The 13,446-nt window shown below is 37.0% G+C and overlaps 1 protein-coding gene across 2 annotated transcripts in view; it reads right to left on the bottom strand.

Moving 5' to 3' along the window:
- LOC100013981 (plasma kallikrein) overlaps positions 1–13,044 on the bottom strand; it is a 29,501-nt gene extending 16,457 nt beyond the window's left edge. For both annotated transcript variants that reach the window (XM_007496031.3, XM_007496030.3), the window contains exons 1-6: positions 12,893–13,044; positions 11,858–11,916; positions 9,453–9,615; positions 6,963–7,069; positions 5,548–5,707; positions 4,152–4,261 (exon numbers count right to left, since the gene is read on the bottom strand). In XM_007496031.3, coding sequence (XP_007496093.1) covers positions 4,152–4,261; positions 5,548–5,707; positions 6,963–7,069; positions 9,453–9,615; positions 11,858–11,915 — 598 coding nt within the window. In that variant the 5' untranslated portion in view covers position 11,916; positions 12,893–13,044. The remainder of the gene's footprint in view (positions 1–4,151; positions 4,262–5,547; positions 5,708–6,962; positions 7,070–9,452; positions 9,616–11,857; positions 11,917–12,892) is intronic.
- Between the last annotated feature and the right edge of the window lie 402 nt (positions 13,045–13,446).

Here is a 13,446-nt window from a genome sequence, read left to right as displayed (position 1 = left end):
GGCCATGAGGTCCATCTCAGTTTATAAGGAAACTGAGGACTAGAAAATTTAAATGACTTGCTCAATGTCCTATAGAAACTAAACATCAGGACAAATAGGATTTTACTCTACATTCTCTGATTCCAAGGCTACTGCTCTTTCTAATGGTCTAGGCTGCAACTAGAAATATTTCTTCATGTTAATTATTCCATTTAAAAGAAGACAGTCATTCATATTTGCAAAACAAGCACATTCTTAAATATCTAAGGTAGGCAGATTTTCCAGGAATAATAGAACACTGATCCAATATCTGCTAATCCCCACCTTTCTCTCAATCCTATCTAAAATTCAGAAAAAGAACAAATTATTCCATAGACTGTCTGTCACATACTCAGTCCTCCTTTGTATTAGTCAGATCCATAGTCCAGGCACTGGCGAATATGGATTATTATTTACTTTGAGCTATTTTTCTACAGCTAGTCATGATTCTTCACTGACTTCTTCTCTAAGTGCCTCATCATGATGTGAAACCTTGACTTCGATGGCAAAAGCCAGGAATTGCCAGTTTCTTCTGATCTGGAAAGGCTTGAAGTATGGACTGCGCTATACAAATTCAGAGAGATTTAAGCCATTAGGTGATAGATTTTTTAGAAGCAGCAAACTATAGGCTAAATACTAAGAAAGAAGATGTCATATTCATCATTAATGGAGGAAATACCCACACTGATGAAGTTATGGATCCTTGAACTATTCTATAACTTATTAATTGAATGTAATTAAGATAAGGCAGTGAGGTGACAGGGTGGGTTAGCATGGGATTTAGGGTCAGTATGACCTGAATTCATATCCTGATTCAGACACTATGTGATCCTGGGCAAATCACTTAATTTATCTTATCCTCAATTTCTACATATGCAAACTAAGGACAATAATAACACATCCCAGGATTTTTTTTTTGGGGGGGGGGTAAGGGGTTAGGAACAAATGTGGTAGCATACAACAAAATGTCATGCCAACCTTAGGAAATGTTAATTATTATCTCCACACTCCCTAACAGCAGTAAAGTTCTGTGGCTTTTAGGACTTAATGATACTCAATAAAGAGAAGAAAATAAATGCCAGAGTTTATAGAGCCTACAATAAGCAAATTTAGATTTGATCAGGAGAAAGTTCATTGATTATCACTTTGATTAAACTTTTTGCTTAATTCCATTTGTATTTATTTCTCATTATCTAATCAATTCTAAAAACCTATCTGTAAATTGCAATAAAAACATGGAAGTTAAATCATTGACAAGAACTGTTTTCTCAAAGGAAAAACAGTATCAGACTGATTATGCAGAGCTTAAATGCCAAAGGCTAAATCCATCAAATCCTCCAAGAGGGATATAGCTAGGCTAATTAGAGGAGATGAATCCATTTGTTCTTGTAGTCCCAGTGCCTGGCATATTGTCGACCTTTAATATGTACTTACTGGTTGATTGATTGATTCACCAAGTATTAACTGAGTGAGTGTCTTTTATGAGTAAGTCACATTTGATGAAATCAACAAGCTTTATTAAGCGCTAACTATGTGAGAGACACTGTATAGCTCTCTATCCACTTTCCCCATAACCACATTAATATTATTTTTTTAAAAGCATTAATATTTTCACCATTTCTAGATTTGATGACCTATTTTCACAATTTCTAGATTTGATGACCTATTTTCACAATTTCTAGATTTGATGACCTATTTTTATGCATCATGTAATATTGTTGACCACTTCATCTTTCTTGAAATGCTTTCTTATCCTCTGGATTTCCTGGCAGAACCATATTGAGGAGGTTTTTGCTGGAAGAGGCAGAGACAATAGGTGAGATGAGTAGCAGTGGATATGCTGAGGTTTTAAAGATTTTGGCAAAGAGAGACCCCCAAGGAAGGCCTGGAGGGAAAGATAATTGAGTTAGTTTAGGATATGTTGAATTTAAGATATCTATGGGATTTCCAGTTTGAGATGTCCAAAAACTATTTAAGGATATAAATCTGAAAGTTAGACGAGGGTAGGTAGGACTGAATAAGGAGCCAACCATATTACTAAGCAAGACAGTAAAGAGGTACAAATGAAGAAAGCTCAAGGATAGAGAATTGGAGGAATGTTCATAGTCAGTGAGCATAGCCTGGATGAAAATTCCAAGAAGGATAGTTGAGACGCATCAGTCAAACAGGTAGGAAGAGAATCAGGAGAGAACAGCAGCATGGAAACCCAGAGTGGAGAAAATATCCAGGAGAGGATTATCAATAGTGTCAAAAACTGCAGAAAATCAGGAAGGATGAAGATTGAGAAAAGGTCATTAGACCAAGCAAATAAGAGATTGTTGGTAACTGAAGAGAGAGAGAGCAGCTTCACTTGATGGATGAGAGCATAATGAGGCACTAGAGTAAGCCTTAAATGAATGATTGTACTGATCAATTGTAAAATTTGCAGAGCCAAACCAGAAAGTTGAAGAAGAAAGCTTGTAAGCATAGCTATCTTTAGGTCATAGATCTTAAGTGATTTTTAATCCTAGCATGAATTAAAAGGCAGCCTATAATATCCTATTCTCTCAGATTTCTCTCAAAAATCTCCATTCTGGGGGCAATTGGGTAGCTCAGTGGATTGAGAGCCAGGCCTAGAGACGGGAGGTCCTAGGTTCAAATCTGGCCTCAGACACTTTCTAGCTGTGTGACCCTGGGCAAGTCACTTATCCCCCATTGCCTAAGCCCTTACCACTCCTCTGTCTCCAAGACAGAAGGTAAGGGTTTAAAAAAAAAAATCTCCATTCAGATGTCTTAATTTGTTTCAAGGACAATCTTATAATTAATCAACTAACAGGTATTTAAATATCTACTATGTGCCAAGCCTTGAGTAAGATTCAGGATATAATTACAAAGGCAAAAGTTGAAGTTGAGGATTAAGTGATATATAAGGGATGCTGACAATTTTCCTGTCAAAACTCATTTATCTGTTGTCCTATCTTTCAGTTCCATCACATATGGATGAAAACCATCCCCTTAAAGTACTAGAAGAGGAAGAGCCACAACAAATGTGTGAATCAATCAATGAACCATCACACTTATTGTCCTTTAATCAGGCCATAACTTAGGACTTTTGTTCCAATTTGCTCTCTTTTCATAGTCCGTCATACATTCCAAACTTCCTCTTCTTGAACCTTTGCTTAGCCCTATGAATTTTGGATCTCAGCCTGTCTTCCTCCTCATGGTTTAGTCTCTTCTTAAAAAAAAAATAAATTAACAGATGAGGAAACAGCCTGGTTCCCTAAATTTACCTAACCTTTGTGTGATTCCAGAATGTGGTAATCAACCCTTCCTCCTGTCTACTAAGGAAAATAAAATATACTAGGTGAATAAGTCACTCTTCTTACAGACATCTACATCTCTCCTCCCATATCCTATGACCTCCCTCACCCAAGCATCACCTCCATTAATCCCTTGTACCCTAGATTCCCTTGAGATATGATATCAGTATCACTCTTTACAAAGGAATGAGGATTGTACCTGGAATAAGAAGATCTGGGTTCAAATACTGACTTTGCTATTTAATCACCTTATGGCCTCAGGTAAATCACATTAGCTTTGTGGGACTCAGTTTCTTTAACTACAACATAAGGAAATTGGACTAGATGGCTTCTAAAGTCCTCTACTGCTCTGAATCCACAACGATGCTAAAAGCCTTTCCTTCATTCTGCTTGTCAGCAATGAAATTTGTATTACATTATCACCCATTGGAGAAATCATACAAAACCAGGTTAACTTTTGACAATGGGAAGGAATTTGAGAGAATGACCCCAGGAAGTTTGGGATGTGAATGAATGGCTTTGGAAAAGAAGGATCAGCATAAAAATGTTGAATGAGGGCTGATGAAAAGGGGAAACAGACCCCTGGGTAGGCCTTACTGCACCTTCTCTGTTTTTAATAATGTTATTATCATTCATGATATCTAAAGAATTATGAATTAAAATAAAAAAGCAGAGATAATCCTCTTAATAATTCAAAAGGAATTATCCATCCCCTGGTCCAAGTAATAGAAAGCTCTGGGCCCTGCCACATTAGGTATATATATGCTCTGCCCAAGTGCTCCTTGCTTTCTATCCAAGAAATTATGTGGAATGGTGGATTTGTAAGTAAATTACCCATATTAGAAAGTCCACAGGGCTTCAGGGAGAATCCTGACACCAAGCCATCTGCCATCTTGATAGCACTGGGGGTTCCTGACGGGCTGTGCTTCAGCAAACATGTATTTCTGGGCAAGAAGGAAAGAAAGTTCATTGATGACTTTGTATCATATCTGTTCTTTGTTTCTTGAATATCATTCAGAAGTCACAAAATGAAATAAGCTATGTTTAACTTTTCCACCTATGACATTTTATCATATCCCTTGGCAAATCTCCATAGAAAATTACAGTAATGATAATCATGGCAGTAAAATGAGAGCACTACAGAGATGAAGCATTTGGAAACCATAACATAAGTGGAATGATTGAAAGAACAAAGGGATAGATGGGTATGGGTTCAAGTGTGTCATTGTGGGATCATGACCCAAACTAGACTACTAAGCTACAGCTAGAAATCTATGTATTGATATCATCCCCATTGGCCTCTTACAATATTATCATGCCTAGAACATTGCCTTAAACAAAGCTTGTGCTTAGCCTAGAATAGAGAAGAAAAATCACATTTTCTGTTTGAAAGGGTTCTGTAGCAGAGACTCAAGACACCAGGGCTTGAGTCTTGAGTCCAATAAATAATAGGCGAGTGATCTTAGGAAATTCCCTTGGCTGTAAATAAAGCACTTTAGTTTTTCCATCTTTTAAGCAGAATAATACCCAATCTTATTTATATTATTCACTTCACAGGTTGTTGTGGAAACCACCTGAGATGACAAAATATTCTGTATTGATAAAGTAGAATACAAACTTCTTGAAAGGGACCATTTTGTTATTTTTCTTCATTGTTTTTGTTTCCCATTCTCTCTTATCATCTCCAATTTGTGCTCTCTGGCCCTTGTTTATTCACAGTTGTTAGTATGTTATTTCCCCCATTAAGCTGTGAGTTCCTTGAGACCAAAGATAGTTGTTTTTGTTCTGTTTTTTTTTTTTAACTTTTCTTTGTGTCCCCACTACTTAGCAAGTGCTTGTTAAGCTGTCTTTATCTCAACTCTTCTGAATTTTCTGTCCAGTGCAGTATAGTCAGAATTATAAACCAGGACAGAATTGTAAGAAGGGACATTTGTAGGAGAAAGAGGAGACTAGACTGCTTTCAGGCCAAGCAATGAATTATACTTAGCCATTTACGTATGATGCTCATGAAAATGTAGTCTCTGTCTATGCCATTACCCACTCCACTGAACTACTCTGTTTCCCATGAGAGATGTCATAAGGACTTAGCCCCAACCACAATGATAGCTTCTATTTCAAGAAGACGAAGGAAAAAGTGAGACTGGGAAGTCCTTCATTTGGTTTTGAAAAAGAGTTAGTTGAGGCAAAAATTAAAATCCTTAACAGAATCTTTAGGGAGATTGTTGCTCACCGAAACTGCGGGTTGTAGAACGTTTGTGTGGCATATGTGTAAAAGTGGCATAAGACATGGTTTGTACATTGTTTTTCGCATTCTTCAACAGTGTTCACCTTGGTTATATTGAAATTCTCTCCTCTCATGTCGAGCCCTTCATACTTCTCCTTGTTACAAACTATAGAAATAGGACAAACACAACTGATACAATTACCTAACTGGAATAATATAACCCCCTCTAATCAATGGCCTGAAAGAGAATATTCTCTCTTTAACACAACTTTAGAAAAAAAATCTCTTCCTGTAATTGCTGCACATAATGTGGTTATATATGACATTGTCATAATGTGATGAACCTTACTAGATAGGTGACACTAAACTGGTTGCTTCCTCATCTCTAAAATGGGGGAAAGTTATAGTATAGATATATGAAATATAAGGTATCTATGTGTCTATATATCTATACTTAACAATTCACATCTCTTTCTACCTGTACATTATCTGTCTCTCTATCTCTCTGTCTCTGTCTCTCTTTTTCTATCTCTATCTGTCTATCTATTTATCTATCTATCTATCTATCTATCTATCTATCTCTGTCTATTTATTTTTATGAAAAACCTAGCTTCAGAATCAAGAAGACTTGACCATTAAGTTCCATTCCCATCATATGGTAACTATATGCCTAAGATTCAAAATTGGATTATTAATCTATAGCTAGATATTTATTCATCAATGCCATCCCTGTGGCCTTGGAGAACATTGCCATTATTATGCCTAGAAGAGTGTCTTGAACATAATCTGTGCACATTTAATAGCCAGAAAATGATTGACTCCAATGTCATCAGTCACCACAGAGAAGTCCCAGGGAATCCTTCTACTCTTCCTGGGAAGTAGAGGAGGGAAAAATACCAACAAAATCCTATGTTTTGCCCAGTGGAAAAGTTTTCCTCATAGAAACTCTCAGGGGAATATACTCCCTTCTTCTCTCCTTTGCAAAGGTGGGAGTCTACAGATATAAAATACTAGATCCTAGATTTCTCCAGAGCAGGGATTGTCTTTTGCCATTCTTTGTAATCCCCAGAGCTTAGCATAGTGCCTGGCACATTGTAGGTACTTGACAAATGTTTCTTAACTGAGTTAATATTGAATGTAATATTATTTTTTTCAGTTGGTTGGTTTTGTTCATTTTTTTCTTGTTTTAAAATGTTCTTATCATAAGGAATGGCAAGGGTAGAGAGAAATGGTAGATAATGTTACAGCAAACAATACCATAAAAACCTATTTTAAAAAAAGAAAAGAAATTCTTGGGCAGTGCCTTCCACAAATGCATGATGGCTCCATAGGCAATTGTCAAGTCCCCCCTCCAAAAAAAAGCTAGGCAAAGTGTGTTATAACTGTTACACCAATTGAAACTTGGGTAAACCACAACTTACTACTTGGTCGGTTACTACATAGTTTTAAAGAATGCCCAGAAAAAGCATTTCTTCTAGTCACTCTTGGAAGGGTTCCGGTAATGCTGTCTTTTAAGAAGCAACCAAATCTGTGGGAAAAGGAGGCATCACTTAGTGAAAATGGATAAATATGTGAATGAAGATGTTATAATTATATAAATTATGATTTCTACATAATTGTCAACACATTTTAAATTATTTACTCATCTATATTTACCAATACACTTTTAAACATTTTAATGAAAAGAAAATCTATTAAACCTTTGGCATTCACCAGAAAGTAGCATTCAATTAATTTTAATTCTATTCAATAAGTCATTGAGGTCAGGGCACTGTACTAGGCACTAAAGGAGATACAAAGTTTTGACAAGGCATGGTCCTTGCCTTCCTGGAGCATACATTCAAACAGAAAGTTATGTCATATATATAGATAGCTATAATGAACAATAATATATACTAAATACTCAAATTCTTTTTTCTTTGCATTCCTAGCACTTAGCCCAGTGATTGACATTTAGTAAGTCCTTAATAAATAGATGTTGATCAAATAATTGTATAATTGTATATTTGTTGCCTCCCCCATCAGATTTTATGATCCTTGAGGGTAGAGATTATATTTTGCCACTTTTTGTATACTCAGCACTTAACATGGTGCCTGGAACATAGTATGTGCTTAACAAATGTTTATTGATTGATTGATTAATGATTGATTAGAATGATACAATACAAAGTGCTACCTAAGACAGATAGAATACAAGATCTTTCCTGACTGAGGGGATGGGGCAAGGTTCTGACCAACTTGCTTTAATACTTTCAAATATGTGTAACTATTGCTTTGGGCTTTCTCCCCAAACTAGAAAGAGGGAGAAAATGGGGGCAGCTGGGTAACTCAGTGGATTGAGAGCCAAGTATAGAGATGAGAGGTCCTAGTTTCAAATCTGGTCTCAGATCCTTCTTAGCTATGTGACCCTGGGCAAGTCACTTAACCCCCATTGCCTAACTCTTACCACTCTTCTGCCTTGGAACCAATGCATATGGATTTTTTGGAGGGTTATGGTAACAAGAAGGGCTATGCTCTGCCTAGTAAAGGAAGAAATCTCCAGAATAAAGATATAGATCTTTTTCTAGGCTCATAGACTTAGAGCTCTAAGGGACCCAAGAAATCATCTAATCTAATTCCCTCATTTTACAGATGGGAATGCCGAGGCAAAGAGAGGCCAAGTGACCTGCACAAGGTCACACATACAGCTATAGAAGGGAAGTACCCATGTACTCAGACTCCCAAAGTAAAAGCTCATTCCACTGACCACATAGTTCCTAGGAACACAGATCTGGAGCTAGAAGGGACCTAGGATCATAGAGAGCTGGAAGATACCACCAAGTCCATTAAGTTTTATGATTTTCACAAATGAAGAGACTGAGGCAATGAGCTGTTAAGTGACTTGTCCATGATAACATAGCTAGTAAATGTTTTAGACAGGAATTGAATAGAGGGCTTCCTTTTACCAAGTCCACTATTTTTTCCACTGTGCCAGAGCTAGACACCCTACTAAACACTAATGAATAAGACCTAGTTTTTGTCTTCAAACATTTGCAAATTTATTGGGAGGTAAGATGAGAGAGGAAGCAAAAACATGCTGCCTCTCATATGAAGATTATACTATTCTATCATTGGTGATGAGATGTTTCTTTTGATTTTTGTTCAATAGTCATTGTGGGTGACAATGAAACATACATAATCCATGTAATCAATGTATAGCCTTGTATACTCCTTGCAATCCACCTTGTTTCAATTGAAAAATATTTAGAAGATGACTGGCCAGATTTGAAGATATCTGAGGCTGAAACAGAACCATATTTAGTTTAAAGCTAACAGAAATTGATATGGGCTCCATATGAACTTGGACAAATCATTTTTCATCTCTGGGACTCAGTTTTGTCATCTGTAATTGTAGGAGGTTCCATTAGATTCTCCCTCTAGCTCTAAATCCTAGGTCCTTAAACTCTTTTGTTCTAAGTGGTTCAAGTAGCTAGAAACAGGGGAAAGGGCCCTTGGGTTAAAAATTAAACTTCTGATGCTTACTTTCTTTGTGACCTCAAATAAGACATTTGGGATTAGAGATAGAGAGCAGGAAGGAAACTTAGAAGTCCAATCCTCTCCTTTTATAGCTAAGGAAGCTAAGGCAGACAGAGATTATGACTTGCCAAGATCACACAGCTAGTAACTGTCTGGAGCAAATTTTGAACACAGGTCGTAGGCTATTTCCAGGTCCTCTACTGTATCCACTGAGTGAGTCATCTATCTTAATCACCGTGAGACTTGGTTTCCTCATCTGTGAACAAGGATTTAGAATCCTATCCCTTAAGGAACACAAAGTATTTAGTGCATATAGCTATTGCTGTATGCTCTTTATGAGCATTTTTTTGGGAAGGGAAAATCATTTTCTTTGATAATGAATCCCAAACGTTTACCTTTTTTTCTCATCATCAATGGAGTTTGCCGGTAGAAAGCTAAACAGAATACACCTGGGGTGGAAGGTGCACACTTTCTGGCAATGTTTAGCAGTTGGGGTGTATACCGCACCCACATCTCCTCCTTTGAAGAAGGTGTTTTCATAAAGTTGCGTAACACATTCTGTAATAGAAGCAGATGAAAACATTGATTTGGTGCAGGTAACAAGGAAAGGATTTAAGAACATCTTACTTTTCCCTCCCCCATTCTTGCCAACCCTCTCTCTTGCCCCCTGCTGCCTACCACAATCTCCTTGAAGAAACAGCTTTAATTCCCTGGAGAAAATGAAATCACTTGGTGGTAAGGTGGAATGATAGACCAAGCAAAGTCTCTGCCCTCAGGAAGATGAGTTCAATTTGGTTACAGAACCTACTAGCTGGGTTATCTTGGGCAAATCACTTGATCTCTCTTAGTCCCTGTAATTCAGAGGTGGCAATAATAACACCTTCCTGCCAGGGTTGTTGTGAAGATCAAAAATTGAGATAATCTTTGTAAAGCATCTAATGTAGTTATTGTTCAATGATACATGTATAACCTAATGGAACTGCTTGTCGGCTTTGAGAGGGGGAAGGAAAGAGCAGGGGGAGGATCATGAATCATGTAACCATGGAAAAATATTCTAAATTTTAAAAAAAGGAAAAAAATCTAGTTGTTGTTGTCATTATTATTATCTGAATCCCACCCTTCGGTCCAGACTTCTTTCATTTGTGTTCCCTTCACAATCTTGTCTTTTCATTCAAAGTGCCCTAATAATAATTAGCATTTATAAAATATTTTATATATGCTATTGCATTTGACCCTCACGAAAACCTTGGAAGGTTAATGCTATTATGATTCTCACTTTACAGATAAGGAAACTGAGGCTGACAGGGGTTCAGTGATTTGCCTGGGGTTACACAGCTAGTATCTGAGGGAGGAAGTGAATGGAGGTTTTTCTGGCTTCAGTTTCATCCCTCTATCCATCGTGCCACATAGTTGGCAAACACTTACTGTTCTTCAGACTTAACATTTTGTTCCCCATCTCCATGCCCCTTCACCTTTCCTGGCAAGTGCTACCTCCAAATCTCCACCCAAGACTACTTAGCTTCCCTTAAGATTCAGATGAAGTACCATCTCTAGGAGAAGCTTTTCTCGGTTCTCAAGGGGTGAGCTGATAAACATTTAACAACCAAGCCTACCAAAGGGGACTATTCCTATCTACATAATACATAGAGAGAGAGAATTAGAACACACTTTTAAGTTGAACCTTCATTATTAACTTTTTTCTCCATTACTTTGTAAAGTCTAGGCAATCAACAAAATAATAAACCAAGTCCTGATTTATAGCATTTGTCCATTTCTGAAGTGTGAATGCTCAAAACAAAAACTTAACAATCCGCTCAGCTCACTCCAACTCAACCCTGAGTGTTCTCTATCTCCTCAAATTATCCTGAATTTTCTTACTGGTATCTTTAATGTATCCATCCAGGATCCTTCTACAGGATCCAGTCTATTCCCCTTTTGCCTTTGTAACCTCAGCACCTAATATTATAGCTAGCAAATTTAAAAAGTACTTAGCAAATGATCAGTGAATTAAATCAAAAGATCCCAGTTATCCCTAGTCCAATTAGAACCAGGATATTTTCCTCCACCTAACGTAACAATTGATGCCAGGTCCCTGTATGCCAGGAATCATCTGCTTAATCAAAGCTGGCATAGACCATTAGACTGATGATTTCTCATAGAGGCCAAAAAAAGCAAATAAAAGCCAAAACATTTATATACTATTTCTTAATATGCCCATGGAGAACATATGTTTATTCATTCACCAACATCTAGAAGAAGGCTTTTGAAATGACCAAACATGGAAGTATGAATCAATCCACAAGTATTTATTAGGTACCCAGTGTGCCAAGCACTGTCCAAGGTACCACAGATTCAAACAAAAAGAGTGTCCCCACTCTTAAGATATTTACATACCACTGGAGAGGCATGTGCAAAGCATACAAAATAAATACAAAATAATTTTCAAGGGGTGGGAGTGGGGTGATTCTGTTTTTGAAACCTGTTTTATTTTCATTTCAAAGGTCTGATTTCTATGTTTAGCAACTTTCCCCTCCCATTTGATTCTGCACTTCTGGGCTCCTCCCTCTGGTTCATCACATAAAAACCAAAGACAGTAAGTCCCAGGGAAAGTTAGTTCTTGCCCCTTGTCCCCAAAAGAGAGATCAGATGATTGCAGATTCAGGGGAAGGCTGCTTTCTAGTTTCCTATTCTCCCCAGAGAAATGGCCTCCTTGGTACATGGACCAGCCACTCCTCTAATGCCTCAATTTTATGAACCCCAAATTCTCTTTGGGTAAGGGGTGTGTTAAAGCTGAACTTACCACTGGTCACCGTAGCAAAGAAGAAAAGGAAAAACACTGCTTGGCATGGGAAAAACATCCTAAAACAACAAAACATATGAATAAATATGCTGTCTGGAGATGATTCAGACCCAAAATCATGACCTGGAATTATGGCAGCCAAGAGATCCAGCATATCAATAACATGGTGATCTATTTCTTTCCCCACTTACAGATATCAGCTATGAATTCTGGGTACCAAATACTAGATACAAAGAAAAAGGGGGTGATTGTTAATTTTATGTGATTTATCATTTTGAAAAAAACAAAATTCATTGCACTTCAAAAAACATGGAGTATGACAGCAGTTAACACTTCCCAGTTCTTAGCACCTTAACTTGATGGCAACTCCACCCCTTTAGCTTCTGAAGGAAATTTAGAGAACTGACTTAAAGAATATTTAATTCATATTTAGAGCTCTATCACTACATCTATCTCTATTTCTATTATATATCTATAGACATATTATACTATATTACTTTGTTAGATAATATAATAAAATGTAATATAATGTAACAAAATTTATTATTGTATCATCTAGAATTCCATTATATATCATAAGAAATATATATCCTTATGTAGCTATAGTTATATATGTAGATAATTCTATATCAATAAAGCTATTAATACTGTTTAACCCTTTACTTATTATTTATCACTGATACAGTTTGTGAACTCATAGTGAGGAAACAGTATGGGAGATTTCTGTCCAGGCTTGATTTCAAATCATGTTGATAGGGGCTTTAAAATGATTTGCACATAGATAGTAGAGATTCGCAGTTTCATTTATACAATTTATTGAATGACAAGTTTGGAATGAACAAAAGCACAATTGATTGTAAAAGATGTGTCCTATGCCATCTTTTCACTTATACCCAGCCCACTTTGGCTTCCTAAATATGCAGGGGTTTAGAATCTAAACATTACTTTATTGAGTAAAAAAAAAAGACAAAAAACCATGCTCCGTTTCAAGCAATGGCCTATGGAGAAGCAACCAGAGTAAGAGAGATTCTCTACCTGAAATCTTGTAGGCGTCGGTGGCTCTGGAGTTCAGGATTAGGTCTTCTCTCCACCTAAAAAAACATGGATGTTCCTCTGTCCAATACAGAGGGCTGTGACACAGCTCCTAATATTGACTGTGATTCTTTGCCAATTGACAATCAGCATTTTTCTCTGTCAACATCTTTCACAAATGTCCAGCCCTCCTGGATTGCAGCAACCCAATTAATATATCAGCTATTTTGCACTGCAACTGTGTAATACAGATCTGGGGTCCAATTCTTCTGTGTTTTAGAACAAACTGCCCCCTTCCTGGAGCAGTGTAGGATTATAGGAGTTTGGCCATGGCAGATAGTCTATAGGACTACACTGAGAACCAGAGACTTAGTAGAGCTGGAAGGGACCTCTAAATCCAATTCTTCTAAACTTTTCATTTTATAGAGAAGTAACTTTCAACCTCAATTAGGGAACAAGGGACAAAGCTGGTAACTGGATGGCAGTGTGTGAGTAAACAATAGATACTTTGGAGGAAAAAATATAGCATGACTCACATTCTTAGGTTTTTTCTGCAG

This window comes from Monodelphis domestica, chromosome 6 (assembly GCF_027887165.1).
Source record: "Monodelphis domestica isolate mMonDom1 chromosome 6, mMonDom1.pri, whole genome shotgun sequence".
NCBI lineage: Eukaryota > Metazoa > Chordata > Mammalia > Didelphimorphia > Didelphidae > Monodelphis > Monodelphis domestica.
This window is presented reverse-complemented; position numbering and strand designations above follow the sequence as displayed.